Here is a 14,611-nt window from a genome sequence, read left to right as displayed (position 1 = left end):
ATTCCAAAGTTCCACAGAGACCATCTCTGGACAAACTAAGCGCCTGAATAAAGGGAGGATTTTCTTTTATTTAGTTCCCCCTTGTCTGTATTTAAGTATGTGTGTAGAGGTGCCTCGGGCGAAGGAGGAGAAGGATACGGGGAAGGCGAGTCCGGAGGCAATGGGAGAGGGGGAAGAGTAGAAGTGTGGAGGTGAGAGTTGGAACTCTGAATGTTGGGACGATGACTGGCAAAGGACAAGAGTTGGCTGATATGATGGAGAGAAGAAAGGTGGACACACTGTGTGTACAAGAGACCAAGTGGATGGGGAGTAAGGCGAGGAGCATTGGAGGTGGTTTCAAACTGTTCTACCATGGTGTGGATGGGAGGAGAAATGGTGTCAGGGTAATCCTCAAGGAAGATTATGTCAAGAGGGTATTGGGGTTGAGGAGAGTGTCTGACCGAGTGATGAGTGTGAAGTTGGAAATTGAAGGAGTGATGATGAATGTCATCAGTGCATATGCACCACATTTGGGGTGTGCGATGGAGTATAAAGATTTCTGGAGTGAGTTCGATGAAGTGGTGGAGAGTGTATCCAAGGATGAAACAGTGGTGATTGGAGCAGATTTCAATGGGCATGTTGGGGAAGGGAATAAAGAGGATGAGGAGGTGATGGGTATGTACGGTCTCAACAAGAGAAATGTGGAAGGGCAAATGGTGGTAGAGTTTGCTAAAAGAATGGAAATGGCAGTGGTAAATACGTATTTCAAGAAGAAGGAGAAACACAGGGTGACGTACAAGAGTGGAGGAAAGTGCACACAGGTGGATTACATCTTAAGCAGGAGATGCAACCTGAAAGAGATTAGAGACTGTAAGGTGGTGGCAGGGGAGAGTGTAGCTCGACAGCATCGATTGGTGGTCTGTAGGATGATTTTGGAGGTGAGAGTGAGGGCTGAACCAAGGACCAGATGGTGGAAGCTGAAGGAGGAAGACTGTTGCATGGAATTTAGGGAGGAGGCGAGACAGGTTGTGGATGGTGGTAAAGATGGGTGGGATGATTGGGCAACGACAGCAGAAGTGGTGAGGGAGACAGCAAGGAAGGTACTTGGTGTGACATCTGGACAGAGGAAGGAAGATAAGCAGACTTGGTGGTGGAACGAGGAAGTACAGGAAAGTATAAGGAAGAAGGGGTTGGCGAAAAAGAAATGGGATAGTCAGAGAGATGAAGAAAGTAGGCAGGAGTACAAGGAGTGGCGGCGAAAGGCAAAGAGAGAGCTGGCAAAGGCGAAGAAAAAGGCAGATGACGAGCTGTATGAGAAGTTGGATACAAAAGAAGGGGAAAATGATTTATCCCGATTGGCAAGACAGAGGGACCGAGCTGGGAAGGATGTGCTGCAGGTTAGGGTGAGAAAGGACGTAAATGGGAATGTGCTGACGAGTGAGGGGAGTGTGTTGAGAAGGTGGATGGAGTACTTTGAGGAGCTGATGAATGAAGAAAATGAGAGAGAGAGAGAGAGAGAGAGAGAGAGAGAGAGAGAGAGAGAGAGAGAGAGAGAGAGAGAGAGATAGAGAGATAGAGAGATAGAGAGATAGAGAGATAGAGAGATAGAGAGATAGAGAGATAGAGAGATAGAGAGATAGAGAGATAGAGAGATAGAGAGATAGAGAGATAGAGAGATAGAGAGATAGAGAGATAGAGAGATAGAGAGATAGAGAGATAGAGAGATATAGAGATATAGAGATATAGAGATATAGAGATATAGAGATATAGAGATATAGAGATATAGAGATATAGAGATATAGAGATATAGAGATATAGAGATATAGAGATATAGAGATATAGAGATATAGAGATATAGAGATATAGAGATATAGAGATATAGAGATATAGAGATATAGAGATATAGAGATGGAAGAGGTGGAGATAGTGAATCAGGAAGTGGGGTGGATCAGTAAGGATGAAGTGAGGACTGCTATGAAGAGGATGAAGAGTGGAAAGGCAGTTGGCCCAGATGACATACCAGTGGAGGCATGGAAGTGCTTCGGAGAGATGGCAGTGGGGTTGTTAACCAGATTGTTTAATAAAATCTTGGAAAGTGAGAGGATGCGAGGAGTGGAGATTAAGTGTACTGGTTCTGATTTTCAAGAGCAAGGGTGATGTGCAGAGCTGTGGAAATTACAGAGGGATAAAGTTGTTAAGCCACACCATGAAGTTGTGGGAAAGAGTAGTGGAAGCTACGTTGAGAAGAGAGGTGACGATTTGTGAGCAGCAATATGGGTTTATGCCAGGAAAGAGCACCACTGATGCGATGTTTGCTTTGAGAATGTTGATGGAGAAGTAGAGGGAAGGCCAGAAGGAGTTACATTGTGTGTTTGTGGATTTTGAGAAAGCTTATGATAGGGTGCCAAGAGAGGAGTTGTGGCATTGTGTGAGAAAGTCGGGAGTGGTGGAGAAGTATGTGAGGATTGTGCAGGTTATGTATGAGGACAGTGTGACAGCGGTGAGGTGTGCGGTAGGAATGACGGACCGGTTTAAGGTAAAAGTGGGATTGCACCAAGGATCAACTCTGAGCCATTTCCTGTTTGCAATGGTGATGGACAGGTTGACGGACGAGATCAGACTGGAGTCTCCATGGACTATGATGTTCGCGGATAACATCATGATCTGTAGGGAGAGTAGGGAGCAGGCTGAGGCGAGCCTTGAGAGGTGGAGGTACGCACTGGAGAGAAGGGGAATGATAGTCAGTAGGAGTAAGACGGAGTACATGTGCGTAAATGAGAGGGAGGGTGGTGATATGGTGCGGTTGCAAGGAGTTGAGGTGGAGAAGGTGGATGGGTTTAAATACTTCGGATCAACTGTCCAAAGTAACGGAGAGTGTGGGAGAGAAGTGAAAAAGAGAGTGCAGGCAGGATGGAGTGGGTGGAGAAGAGTTGCAGGAGTGATTTGTGACAGAAGGGTAGCTGCAAGAGTTGAGGGGAAAGTATATAAGACGGTAGTGAGACCAGCTATGTTGTATGGTTTGGAGGTGGTGGCGCTAACAAAAAGACAGGAAGCGGAGCTGGAGGTGGCAGAGTTAAAGATGCTGCGATTCTCGTTGGGAGTGACGAGGATGGACAGGATAAGGAATGAGTATATTAGAGAGACTGCGCAGGTAGGACGGTTTGGAGACAAAGTGAGAGAGGTGAGATTGAGATGGTTTGGACATGTGCACAGGAGGGAAGCAGAGTATATCAGGAGAAGGATGCTGAAGATGGAGCCAGGCAGGAGGAGAAGAAGAAGGCCAAAGAAGAGGTTCATGGATGCGGTGATGGCGGACATGCGGGTGGTTGGAGTGCCAATGGAAGATGTGGAGGATAGAGCGAAATGGAGACTGTTGATCCGCTGTGGCGACCCCTAACTCAGAGTCGGGAGCAGCCGAAAGAAGAAGTAGAGGTGCCTCGACTTGAGGCTTAGTTTACCTCACTTATTATTCCATTCTGAATTATTGTCTCTTGTAAGTATTTGTCTATTTTGTTTAAATCCGCATTTATTTTAAATTGCTCTGTCCATGTATTTGTCGTGGGGTTTGAGTATAAACCCCTTGTGCTGTGCATCCATCTGTTCCGTCGCTCTGCCAGTGCCATTCCTCAAACCTCCCGTCCGCGTTATAATCTCTGAGTATCAACATGTCCGTGTCCAATAGAAAACGATATATATATATATATATATATATATATATATATATATATATATATATATATATATATATATATATATATATATATATATATATTTATTTCGGGCAACGACGGATCGCATATATGACGGTGGTCCCATTACATAATCGCATATACGACGGTGATCGCATACACGACGGATCTGCCAGCTCCATTATAATGGAGCTGAAAAATTCCTATCGCCGAGTGATGCAGCCGACGTAGCACTGCCAGTGCACAATTATGTACAGTACATAATACTTCACAATGATAATAAACAACGACAGTGTGGCCCCATTATAATGCGATCGTTGTGGTCCATAAAATGTCATCGCGAAAAACAGCAGGGTCGTGCTAAATCGGGATTCAAGGAAATCGGCTTTCAAACTGAACCAATGTTTGCACGTTTACCTTCTAGCAAGCAAATTACCTTTGAATTGAAGAATTCCGCAAATAAATCGTTGTTACATTCGAAATTAAAACACAAATTTGTTTTTGGTGAAGCTTTTTATGTTGTTAAAACAATCGCACTGTTCCAAAAATATATCACAGAATTGACAGGTGCTCGTTTCTTCATTTGTAAATTATAACATCGATGCAATGATTACGTATTTATAAAATCCAAACACTATTTATTCACCTTTCTATAATCGATGCGAGAGGAGATTGTAAGCTGCCGCAAACAACACCCATGGCCGTCATGAACAGCACAAAGGTAAAACTAACGCGTCTTCCTTCTCTCTTGGATGTGTGTTGCAATTGCCGACAGTATTCAGTACAGTGACATGCTGTACAGGTTTGTAGCTGAGGAGCAATAGGCTATACCATATAGCCGAGGTGTCTAGGTTTGTGTAAGTACGATGTTCGTAAACGATGTTCGAAAACGAAAACAAATATAAATATATATATATATCTTCTTCTTCTTCTTTCGGCTGCTCCCGTTAGGGGTCGCCACAGCGGATCATCCGTATGATCCGCACACATGATTTGGCACATGTTTTACGCCGGATGCCCTTCCTGACGCAACCCTGGTCGCCTCTTATGACACAGGGATATGGATTGGGTTTCGCCATGATTCCGGGCTGCCCTACACCCTCTCATAGCACGGCCCAGTGCAGAGCTCCCATCCTCAAACGATCCTCCAACCCAAGCCTCCGAGTAGCCGGATTACAGGCGCACGCCACTATGCCCGATATATATATATATATATATATATATATATATATATATATATATATATATATATATATATATATATATATATATATATATATATATATATATATATATATATATATATATATATATATATATATATATATATATATATATATATATATACACATACCCATACATACATACATACACACATACACACATACACATACACATACACATACACATACACATACACACACACACAGTACCAGTCAAAAGTTTGGACACACCTACTCATTCAAGGTTTTTTTTTTTCTTTTTACGATTTTCTATCTTGTAGAATAATAGTGAAGATGTCAAAACTATGAAATAACACATTTGGAAACATGTAGTCACCAAAAAAGTGTTAAACGAATCATAAAAAAGTGTTAAACAAAGCAAACCAGTGTAGTCGCCAAAAAGGCTGCACACGAAGGGAAGGGGTATCGACAGATTGATTAAATCTGGTGTTGGTGTAACGCAGGCATGATAGACCGAATGGCCTCCTACTGCGCCTTAATTCTTTGTAAATCCTTGTAAAATATGTTTTATATTTTAGATTCTTCAAAGTAGCCACCCTTTGTCTTGATGACAGCTTTGCACACTCTTCGCATTCTCTCAACCAGTTTCAAGAGGGAGTCACCTGGAATGCTTTTCCATCAACAGGTGTGCCTTGTTAAAAGTTCATTTGTGGAATTTCTTCTTCCTTCATGCATTTGAGCCAATCAGTTGTGGTGTGACAAGGTAGGGTTGGAATCCTGTAAATAGCCCAGTTTGGTAAAAGACCATTATTTTGTCTGTCCTGTAGTAGTCCATATTATGGCAAAAACAACTCAACTAAGCAAAGAGAAACGACAGTCCATCATTACTTTAAGACATGAAGTTCAGTCAACCCAGAAAATTTCAAGAACTTTGAAAATTTATTTGAGTGCAGTCACAAAATCCATCAAGCGCTATGATGAAACTGGCTCTCATGAGGACCGCAACAGGAAAGGAAGACCCAGAGTTACCTCTACTGCAGAGGATAAGTTTATTCGAGTTACCAGCCTCAGAAATCACCAATTAACTTCACCTCAGATTGCAGCCCACGTAAATGCTTCACAGTAACAGACACATCTCAACATCAACTATTCAGAGGAGGCTGCGTGAATCAGGCCTTCATGATCGAATTTCTGCAAAGAAACCACTACTGAAGGAGACCAATGAGAAGAAGAGACTTGCTTTGGCCAAGAAACACGAGCAATGGACATTAGATCGGTGGAAATCTGTCCTTTGGTCTGATGAGTCCAAATTTGAGATTTTTGGTTCCAACTGCCATGTCTTTGTGAGATGCAGAGAAGGTGAACGGATGATCTCTGCATATGTGCTTCCCACCATGAAGCATGGAGTAGGAGGAGGAGGAGGAGGAGGAGGAGGAGGAGGTGTGATGGTGTGGGGGGTGCTTTGCTGGTGACGCTGTCGGCGATTTATTTAGAATTCAAGGCAAACTTAACGAGCATGGCAACCGCAGCATTCTGCAGCGATAGGCCATCCCATCTGGTTTGCGCTTAGTGGGACCATCATTTGTTTTTCAACAGGACAATGACCCAAAACACACCTCCAGGCTGTGTAAGGGCTATTTGACCAAGAAGGAGAGTGATGGAGTGCTGCATCAGATTACCCGGCCTCCACAATAACCCGACCAAAATCCAATTGAGATGGTTTGTGATGAGTTGGACTGCAGAGTGAAGGAAAGGCAGCCAACAAGTGCTTAGCAGATGTGGGAACTCCTTCAAGACTGTTGGAAAAAGCATTCCAGGTGACTCCCTCATGAAGTTGGTTGAGAGAATGCCAAGAGTGTGCAAAGCTGTCATCAAGGCAAAGGGTGGCGAATTTGAAGCATCTAAAATACAAAATATACTTTGATTTGTTTAACACTTTTTTGGTTATGACATAATTCCATATGTGTTATTTCATAGTTTTGATGTCTTCACGATAATACTACAATGTAGAAAATAGTAAAATAAAGAAAAACCCTTGAATGAGTCGGTGTGTCCAAACTTTTGACTGGTACAGTGTGTGTATATGCTATATATATATATATATATATATATATATATATATATATATATATATATATATATATATATATATATATATATATATATATATATATATATATATATATATATATATATATATATATACATATATATACATATATATATATATATATACATATATATACATATATATATATATATATATACATATATATACATATATATATATATATATATATATATATATATATATATATATATATATATGTATATGTATATATATATATATATATATGTATGTATATATATGTATGTATATATATGTATGTGTATGTATGTATATATGTATGTGTATGTATATATATATATATATAGTTGCTCTGTACATGATAACATACAATAGAATTTGGTGTAGCTTGTACTTGTTAAGAATACATCACAACAGTTTATAATTAATTACCGTATTTTCACGACTATAAGGCGCATATAAACGTCTTAGATTTTTGTCAAAATGTGCGACGCGCCCTATAGTGCAGTGCGCCCTTTGTGTGTATAAAAGAACAGGTATGTGCGGTATGCAGAACATTGCTGTTTTAACAACCCCGAAAATGGCAAAGAGACACGCTTATGAAGCTCAGTTTAAACTGAAGGCGATCAGCTATGCGGAGGAACATGGGAATCGAGCCGCGGCGAGGAATTTCCAGATCAACGAGTCGATGGTTCGAAAGTGGAGGAAGCTGGAAAACGAGCTGCGACAGGTGAAGAAGACGCAGCTGAGTTTCCGTGGAAACAAGGCGAGGTGGCCAGAGTTGGAGGAAAGACTTGAGCAGTGGATCGTTGAGCAAAGAGCAAGTGGGAGGAGCGTTTCGACGGTCACGATCCGACTGAAGGCAGTATCGATAGCGGAGGAAATGAAAATCGAACATTTCCACGGAGGTCCGTCTTGGTGCTTTCGCTTCATGAAACGGTGCCATTTTTCCATCCGGACCAGGACTACGATAGCGCAGCAACGTCCGGCGGATTATCAAGAAATGATGGAAAACTTCCGCTCCTACTGCAGCAAGCACATCTGCGACAAACGGATCCAGCCGAGCCATCGGCGTGAACCGGCCGTTCAAAGTGAGGCTGCGAGCGGCGTGGGAGCGGTGGATGACCGAAGGAGAGCACAGCTTCACAAAGGGTGGAAGGCAGTGCCGGGCGAGTTACGCCACAGTTTGCCACTGGATTGTTGATGCCTGGGCTAACGTGTCTGCTGGCACTGTTGTCCGAGCTTTCGCTAAAGCCGGCATCATTTCGGAGGAGCCGCACGGTGCAGAAAGTGACTCTGACGGCGAGGAAGGTGGACCTGCTAGGTTGGGTTTAGCGCAGTTCGATTCCGAAACAGAGGATGAGGATTTCGATGGATTTGATTAAAGACTATTACCGGTATTTGATTGTTTTAGTATTTTTGTAACTAATACTTTAATAAAGCACAACCAAACTCAATTTTGCTCCCGATCTATTTTTAAATACGCACACTTGTGTGCTTGTGTGAGTGTGTTGTTGTACGGCGGACGTACGTAGTAGAGGATATTCATATAAAACCCGCGCCCTATCGTGAGGAGCGCCTTATGTGTGTGTCAAATACAGGAACGGCACACACAACTTAGACTGCGCCTTTTGGCACGGTGCGCCTTTTGGTCGTGAAAATACGGTAATATCAAAAACATCACAAATAATAAGAAAAAAAGCAATCAGAGATTGCAGACCCTTGCCAGGACTTGTTTTGTGTGGTGTGGTGTAGTATATTTTGTGTAGTGTTTGTGTACTGGTGTGTTACGTGATTAATAATAGACATAACTAGAACTGCCACTTTATAACTGCTGGCGGTAATGACCGGGTTCCAAGACTTCCTGCTTTGATGCAACCCCGCTTTGATTGGACACTTCACCCTGACCCATGACATTTATTATTATTCATTTGAATTCAGAATGGGATTAAAATAATTTCAATTCAAATCAAATGGAAGCCCAAACAGGTACAGTTCTGCATTATGGTCATCAGAAGGAACCCGAACAAGCAAATAGCAAAGATGAGGTCATCATGAGGAACTTGGATAGGATTTGGGTTTCAGCTGCTCCTCCACCCTCAACCCCATACAGGTGTAGCCAAGTGAGCCTTATTCAAAAAAAAAAAAATCAAATCATTCTGGCTGCCAGACCCTGCGTCCGATCAGGTTGAAATTTAAAACATATTCCCCATCACCACGAGATCATAATTGTGAAGTTTCACGTCGATTGATGAAGCAGTTTAAGAGAAAGGATGTTTTAAAGATTTTCACTCAATCCAATATGGCTGCCAGACCATGTGACCTATCAATTATTTTTGAATGCCCTGTATCCCCAAGGCATGGGGAACATTTGTGTGACGTTTCCTCTCGATCTGTCCAGCCATTCTGGATGAGATTTTTTATAGGTTTTTGGGTAAATTCAACATGGCTGCCAAACCACGTGATTTATGACATCATATGTGTGAACATTTTGTTCCTCATGGATAGGCGGTCATACATGTAAAGTTTTGCCTTGACATTATAGAACAAAAAAAAAGGTTGCCTGCTGCTTTGCCACATATAAGAAGGGTAAAACGATCCTTAGCTGTGAGATGGTATCATCTTCCAAAATAATCCTGTCTTTGGCGTTAATAATCTGCTCTGACATAAATCCTTTTGCCTCGATCTGTTCCATGAGCCATGGTTGAACCGGAGCCTTCGGTCACAGGTTCCTCGTGCAAACGTTGGTAAATCTGCAATGATTCCTCCCTTACACTGGTCCACTCAAAGTCTGGGTAAATCCGCAATGGGTTCTCTGGTTCACTGGTACACTCAAAGGAATTTTTTCCTGTTTTGTCCTTAATCCAAACAAGTGTTTTTTCCATCCTTTCAATATGAGGATCACGGGATTGAAATGAGCCCTTTTCACTTTGCTCGCAGGAACCCTTGCATGGATATTTGATTCACATTTATACACAGTTTATTTATTGATCCTGTAATGGTAGCCCACATATGCCGCACTTTCACTTCTTGCCGACATATCTAACAACTTTATTTCTTCGCACAATGTCAAAGCCTTTCTCTGCCTTTTGGCACGATTAATTTTGTCCATCGTTTTACGTTTTACCTTTATTAACTGTTGTGTGTCGACTAAATATTGTCGGTCTAGTATTACAGGATCTCCGTATGTCATTTCCTGTTCAATGATGATTCATTATTACATTTAGCTTCGTTCCCGTATGCTGGTCTGATTTCTACAATTAATGGTGTGTGAGAAACAACAAAGGCTTGTAATGGAATCTAATCATACATGCGGATGCAAACAATGACTCATCTCAGATCAAAAACCGCGATTGGCCGAAATTAAATACCACGATAACTAAATCGGAACAAAATAGGTTGCCCACAATTGACGGAAACCCGTGATATTGGAACCCTTGATATACGCAAGTTTACTGCACAGCACGATATCTCAAAAAGGGTTCGGAAGAAACTTCATGGACACGTTAGGTGTGTGACAAGTATGAATTGATTCAATTTTGGTTAAGATCCGAATCCAGATCTAAATACGATAATTTTTTTTTAACAAGTAATTCTTCACCATTCAGAGATGGGGCCAAAAATGAACCATGATATTTAAAAAAATTTGGATGGATTATGACAAAATTTGGTAGACGAGTTCGTTCGATGACAAGAACAAGCCAATTTGATTTTATTTCAGGTCTGCAGATCCGGCCTCCCTGTGCGATACAAAATATAAACTGTTCACCCTGGCAGAGGTATGCACTCTACTGAGTGCCATTCTAGTTATTATTGCCTTTGTCTCCTCAGATCAGTTTTTTTGTCACTGAATATTTCTCGCTCGCTCTTGCCTTCCTGAGGATTGCACATACAAGCTGTACTCTGTCATTCTCATAGCATTGTTCAGCATTTTTCAGAAAACTTTGAAAAGGCCTTAACCCCATTGAAATTATTTTTAGATAAGTTGGAAAAAATGGTTTGAAATATGAGGCATAGCAACACTCAAAAGTGACCCTTTTGTAACACTTAACGTTTATGTCGTTAGTACTTTTTGCTATTTTAGCAGTTATCTAAGGCTCATGGTAGATCTTGTATACAAGTCACCTATAGGACAAAGACATACATTCACAAACACAAATTGTACAAACATTTGTTTCCAATGAACAAATACATATTGGATGTGGGAATTTGAACGTCGGTTCTCAGCATCATCATGAGTCACGGGTACAGATGGGAACACCAAAAAGATCAACCCGAGTTCTTAAAATCTCTTGCCAGTAAACATTTTGCCTTTTTATGAAAGAAAATGAGTCCAGGATTTATTTGCATTCGTGCAACCTCGTATTGCATACAATCATAATTTTGCTTTTGAAATCGTACTGTGATGAATTGCGATCCTTGTTTGCATTGTGGTATAATATGTTGTATTAGGGTTACTTCAATGTGCTTTATGGTTACTGTAATTGCGCTTCTTTGCACATCTGCAGAGGTACTTGCGCACAAATCCAAACTACTTCCACCGCTGGAGGAAGGATCGTACTGCTGCGATTGCTGTCATCAAAGAGGATAAACGACGACTTATAGTTGAAGAAAAACGCAAGCATTATGAAGATAGCCAGCAAAGGAAAACGAAGCTGATGAAGATTTTGGAAAAGGAGAAACAGCAGTTTGTAGAGCTGGATGAGATGAAGACTGATGGTGGAACTGATGCTTCAAGTAAAACTCAAATCAAGCTAACTCTTCGGGTGACAGAAGACAAAAAAAAAGTTGCAGAAGGTGAATCTGAAAAATGTGCTGCAACAAAAGCTAAAGAAGTCATTGGAATACGAGAGGCAAAGAAAGAAGCGTTCAGTAGCAAAGCATCCAAACAAATTTCAATTAACCTTTCAGGGAAGACATTTATTTCACCACCAGTGACAAATGTGCCTCCAGTGGCAAGCCAACCCAGAATTCGTCCCAAGCTACCCTTGGTTCCAATATCCCAACGAAAGCCCAGTTCTTTAGTCCCACAAACAATGCAGCGCCCAGTACCTTTGAACATGTTTTTGTCCATTGGTGGAAAATATTCTGCAAAACCCCTCCCAGTTGTGAAAGATGACAGCTTGATGCAGCAGCAACAACAACCGCAAGTAATGATGCAGAAACGAGAAAAAAAGAAAGAGTTGAAAGAGGAATGTAAACCTGCCATAACACAAGTGGTAGAAGAAGACAAAGAAGGGTTATTGAAGATTCCTGACATTAACCTGGAGACTGCAACTGAAAATGTTGAAACGGTGGCAGTTGACAATGTGGAAAATGGGGGACTTGATGCAGAGATTGGGGATTTCCAAGAAATAGCAGCAGTGTTTAAAGGAAAAGCAGGTGCTAATTCCCCACTTGAAGAGGAATCCTTTGAGAAGGGCAGTGTTGAAAATATTTCATCAGTTGAAGTAGAAAGAGAGCAGCCTGTTGCAATGGAAATTGACATGACTTCAGACAAAGTGAAAAATGAGGAAGAAGAGAATCCAGAGAAAAGTTATGTAATTGACAAAGCCAGTATGCAGGAGGAGTGTGCTCCAGGAACCACTGATGTTTTAGACTCTGTGTTGGCCATCCCGGTACCGCCACCTTCGATTTCGAATGAGCAGCCTGTTGCAATGGAAATCGACATGACTTCAGATAAAGTGAAAAAGGCGGAAGAAGAGAATTCAGAGAAAAGTTGTGTAATTGATAAAGCCAGTATGCAGGAGTGTGCTCCAGGAACCACTGACGTTTTAGAATCTGAGTTGGCCATCCCGGTACTGCCACCTTCGATTTTGAATGAGCAGCCTGTTGCAATGAAAATCCACATGACCTCAGATGAAGTGGAAAAGGAGGAAGAAGAGAATCCAGAGAACAGTTGTGTAATTGACAAAGCCAGTATGCAGGAGGAGTGTACTCCAGGAACCACTGAGGTTTTAGACTCCGTATTGGCCAGCCCGGTACCGCCAGCTTCGATTTCGAATGAGCAGCCTGTTGCAATGGAAATTGACATGACTTCAGATTTAGTGAAAAAGGAGGAAGAAGAGGAGAATTCAGAGAAAAGCTGTGTAATTGACAAAGCTAGTATGCAGGAGTGTGCTCCAGGAACCACTGACGTTTTAGAATCTGAGTTGGCCATCTCGGTACCGCCATCTTCGATTTCGAACGAGCAGCCTGTTGCAATGAAAATCGACATGACCTCAGATAAAGTGAAAAAGGAGGAAGAAGGGAATCCAGAGAACAGTTGTGTAATTGACAAAGCCAGTATGCAGGAGGAGTGTGCTCCAGGAACCACTGAGGTTTTAGAATCTGTGTTGGCCATCCCGGTACCGCCACCTTCGATTGCGAACGAGCAGCCTGTTGCAATGAAAATCGACATGACTTCAGACAAAGTGAAAAAGGAGGAAGAAGAGGAGAATTCAGAGAAATGTTGTGTAATTGACAAAGCCAGTATGCAGGAGGAGTGTGCTCCAGGAACCACTGAGGTTTTAGAATCTGTGTTGGCCATCCCAGTACCGCCACCTCCGACTTTGGATGCGCAACAGCCGATGATGACACGTCGCCAAATGCTTCTGGCTTCAGCGAAAGCTCAAGACCTTTGTGGTATTTTCTACAGTGGTACGAATGCTGAATTAAAATTTCCGGCTTCTGCTCCAAGTGCAGCGACTCCTTGTGTTGTCAATAAGATACCTTCTCCGTCAAGTATTGGCACTGAGGAGCAAGCTGAAGGTGAAGATACACACCCCAGTCTATCTTCCAAAGAAGAAACATAATAATACTGATGATAGTGATGTTATGAACTGTTTCGAAGTTTTATTTCTTGTCACTGTGCTGCTCTTTTTCATACGCTGCCCCTCTTGTATTATTATTTTTACTATCTGGGTTGCATCAAGCAATGTTCACACTGTTTTATGATGCAATTCCATTTCCGCAAAATGTTAATGCTTCAAATTGTGGTTGTGCTTGTTTTCAATGCAAAAAATGGCAACTTTACCAGGCTAATGAGTAACCTTTTCATTCTTTGCTTAAATGATGATGTCATTTTTGTGTATCATTTTAGTTGTTGTGAAAAAGAAGTCCACTGTAATTGTGATTTGCTTATAAAATATTGTCTTTGAAGAATTGGTAGTTTAATTTCTTGTTTTGGATCTTTTTAAGCTGTCCATTTAAGAACCATAATGTAAAATTCCATGGTAAGAGAGATGCAGTTTTTCAAAGTTTGTGAAGCCTCGGTTCTCTCCATTTCGTATGAAGCAATTCATGATTTGGACGGGGAAGAAGATACGTGTATTCATCAAGCTAATATCTTCGATCGCATTCAGCCACCAAGTTTCCGTGATTAACATTAATGGTGATGGCCGTAAAAGCTTCACTCTTTGACCCGGAATCGTCCTAATGCTCCTGTGTTTCATGTTATTGTTCAATAAATGACCTTACAAGCACCTTGGTGTATGGAGTCGTTTTCTGTCAATCATTGGTATTTTAGAATAGCTTGTTGAGAAATATCAGTTTTCCCCCAAAATGCCTTCGATAGGGGATGTACAAGTCTAACTGGTAAAATAAAGTTTTTCTCTGCTTCTAAATCTGAATGGTCAGGATTTTCCTTTTGATATCTTTTCAAGTAAATCATTTTCACAAAGTTGAATGAT

General features: G+C 41.5%; 1 protein-coding gene across 6 annotated transcripts in view; it reads left to right on the top strand.

Moving 5' to 3' along the window:
- ZNF318 (zinc finger protein 318) overlaps nucleotides 1-14,404 on the top strand; it is a 127,608-nt gene extending 113,204 nt beyond the window's left edge. For all 6 annotated transcript variants that reach the window (XM_085851881.1, XM_085851884.1, XM_085851879.1 and 3 more), the window contains one exon: nucleotides 11,450-14,404. In XM_085851881.1, coding sequence (XP_085708007.1) covers nucleotides 11,450-13,735 — 2,286 coding nt within the window. In that variant the 3' untranslated portion in view covers nucleotides 13,736-14,404. The remainder of the gene's footprint in view (nucleotides 1-11,449) is intronic.
- Nucleotides 14,405-14,611: the final 207 nt, after the last annotated feature.

This window comes from Eptatretus burgeri, chromosome 13 (genome assembly GCF_056783735.1).
Source record: "Eptatretus burgeri isolate ZD-2024b chromosome 13, Ebu_testis_v1, whole genome shotgun sequence".
Lineage (NCBI taxonomy): Eukaryota > Metazoa > Chordata > Myxini > Myxiniformes > Myxinidae > Eptatretus > Eptatretus burgeri.
Note: the sequence above shows the minus strand (reverse complement) of the source record. Positions and strands in the feature narration are given on the sequence as shown.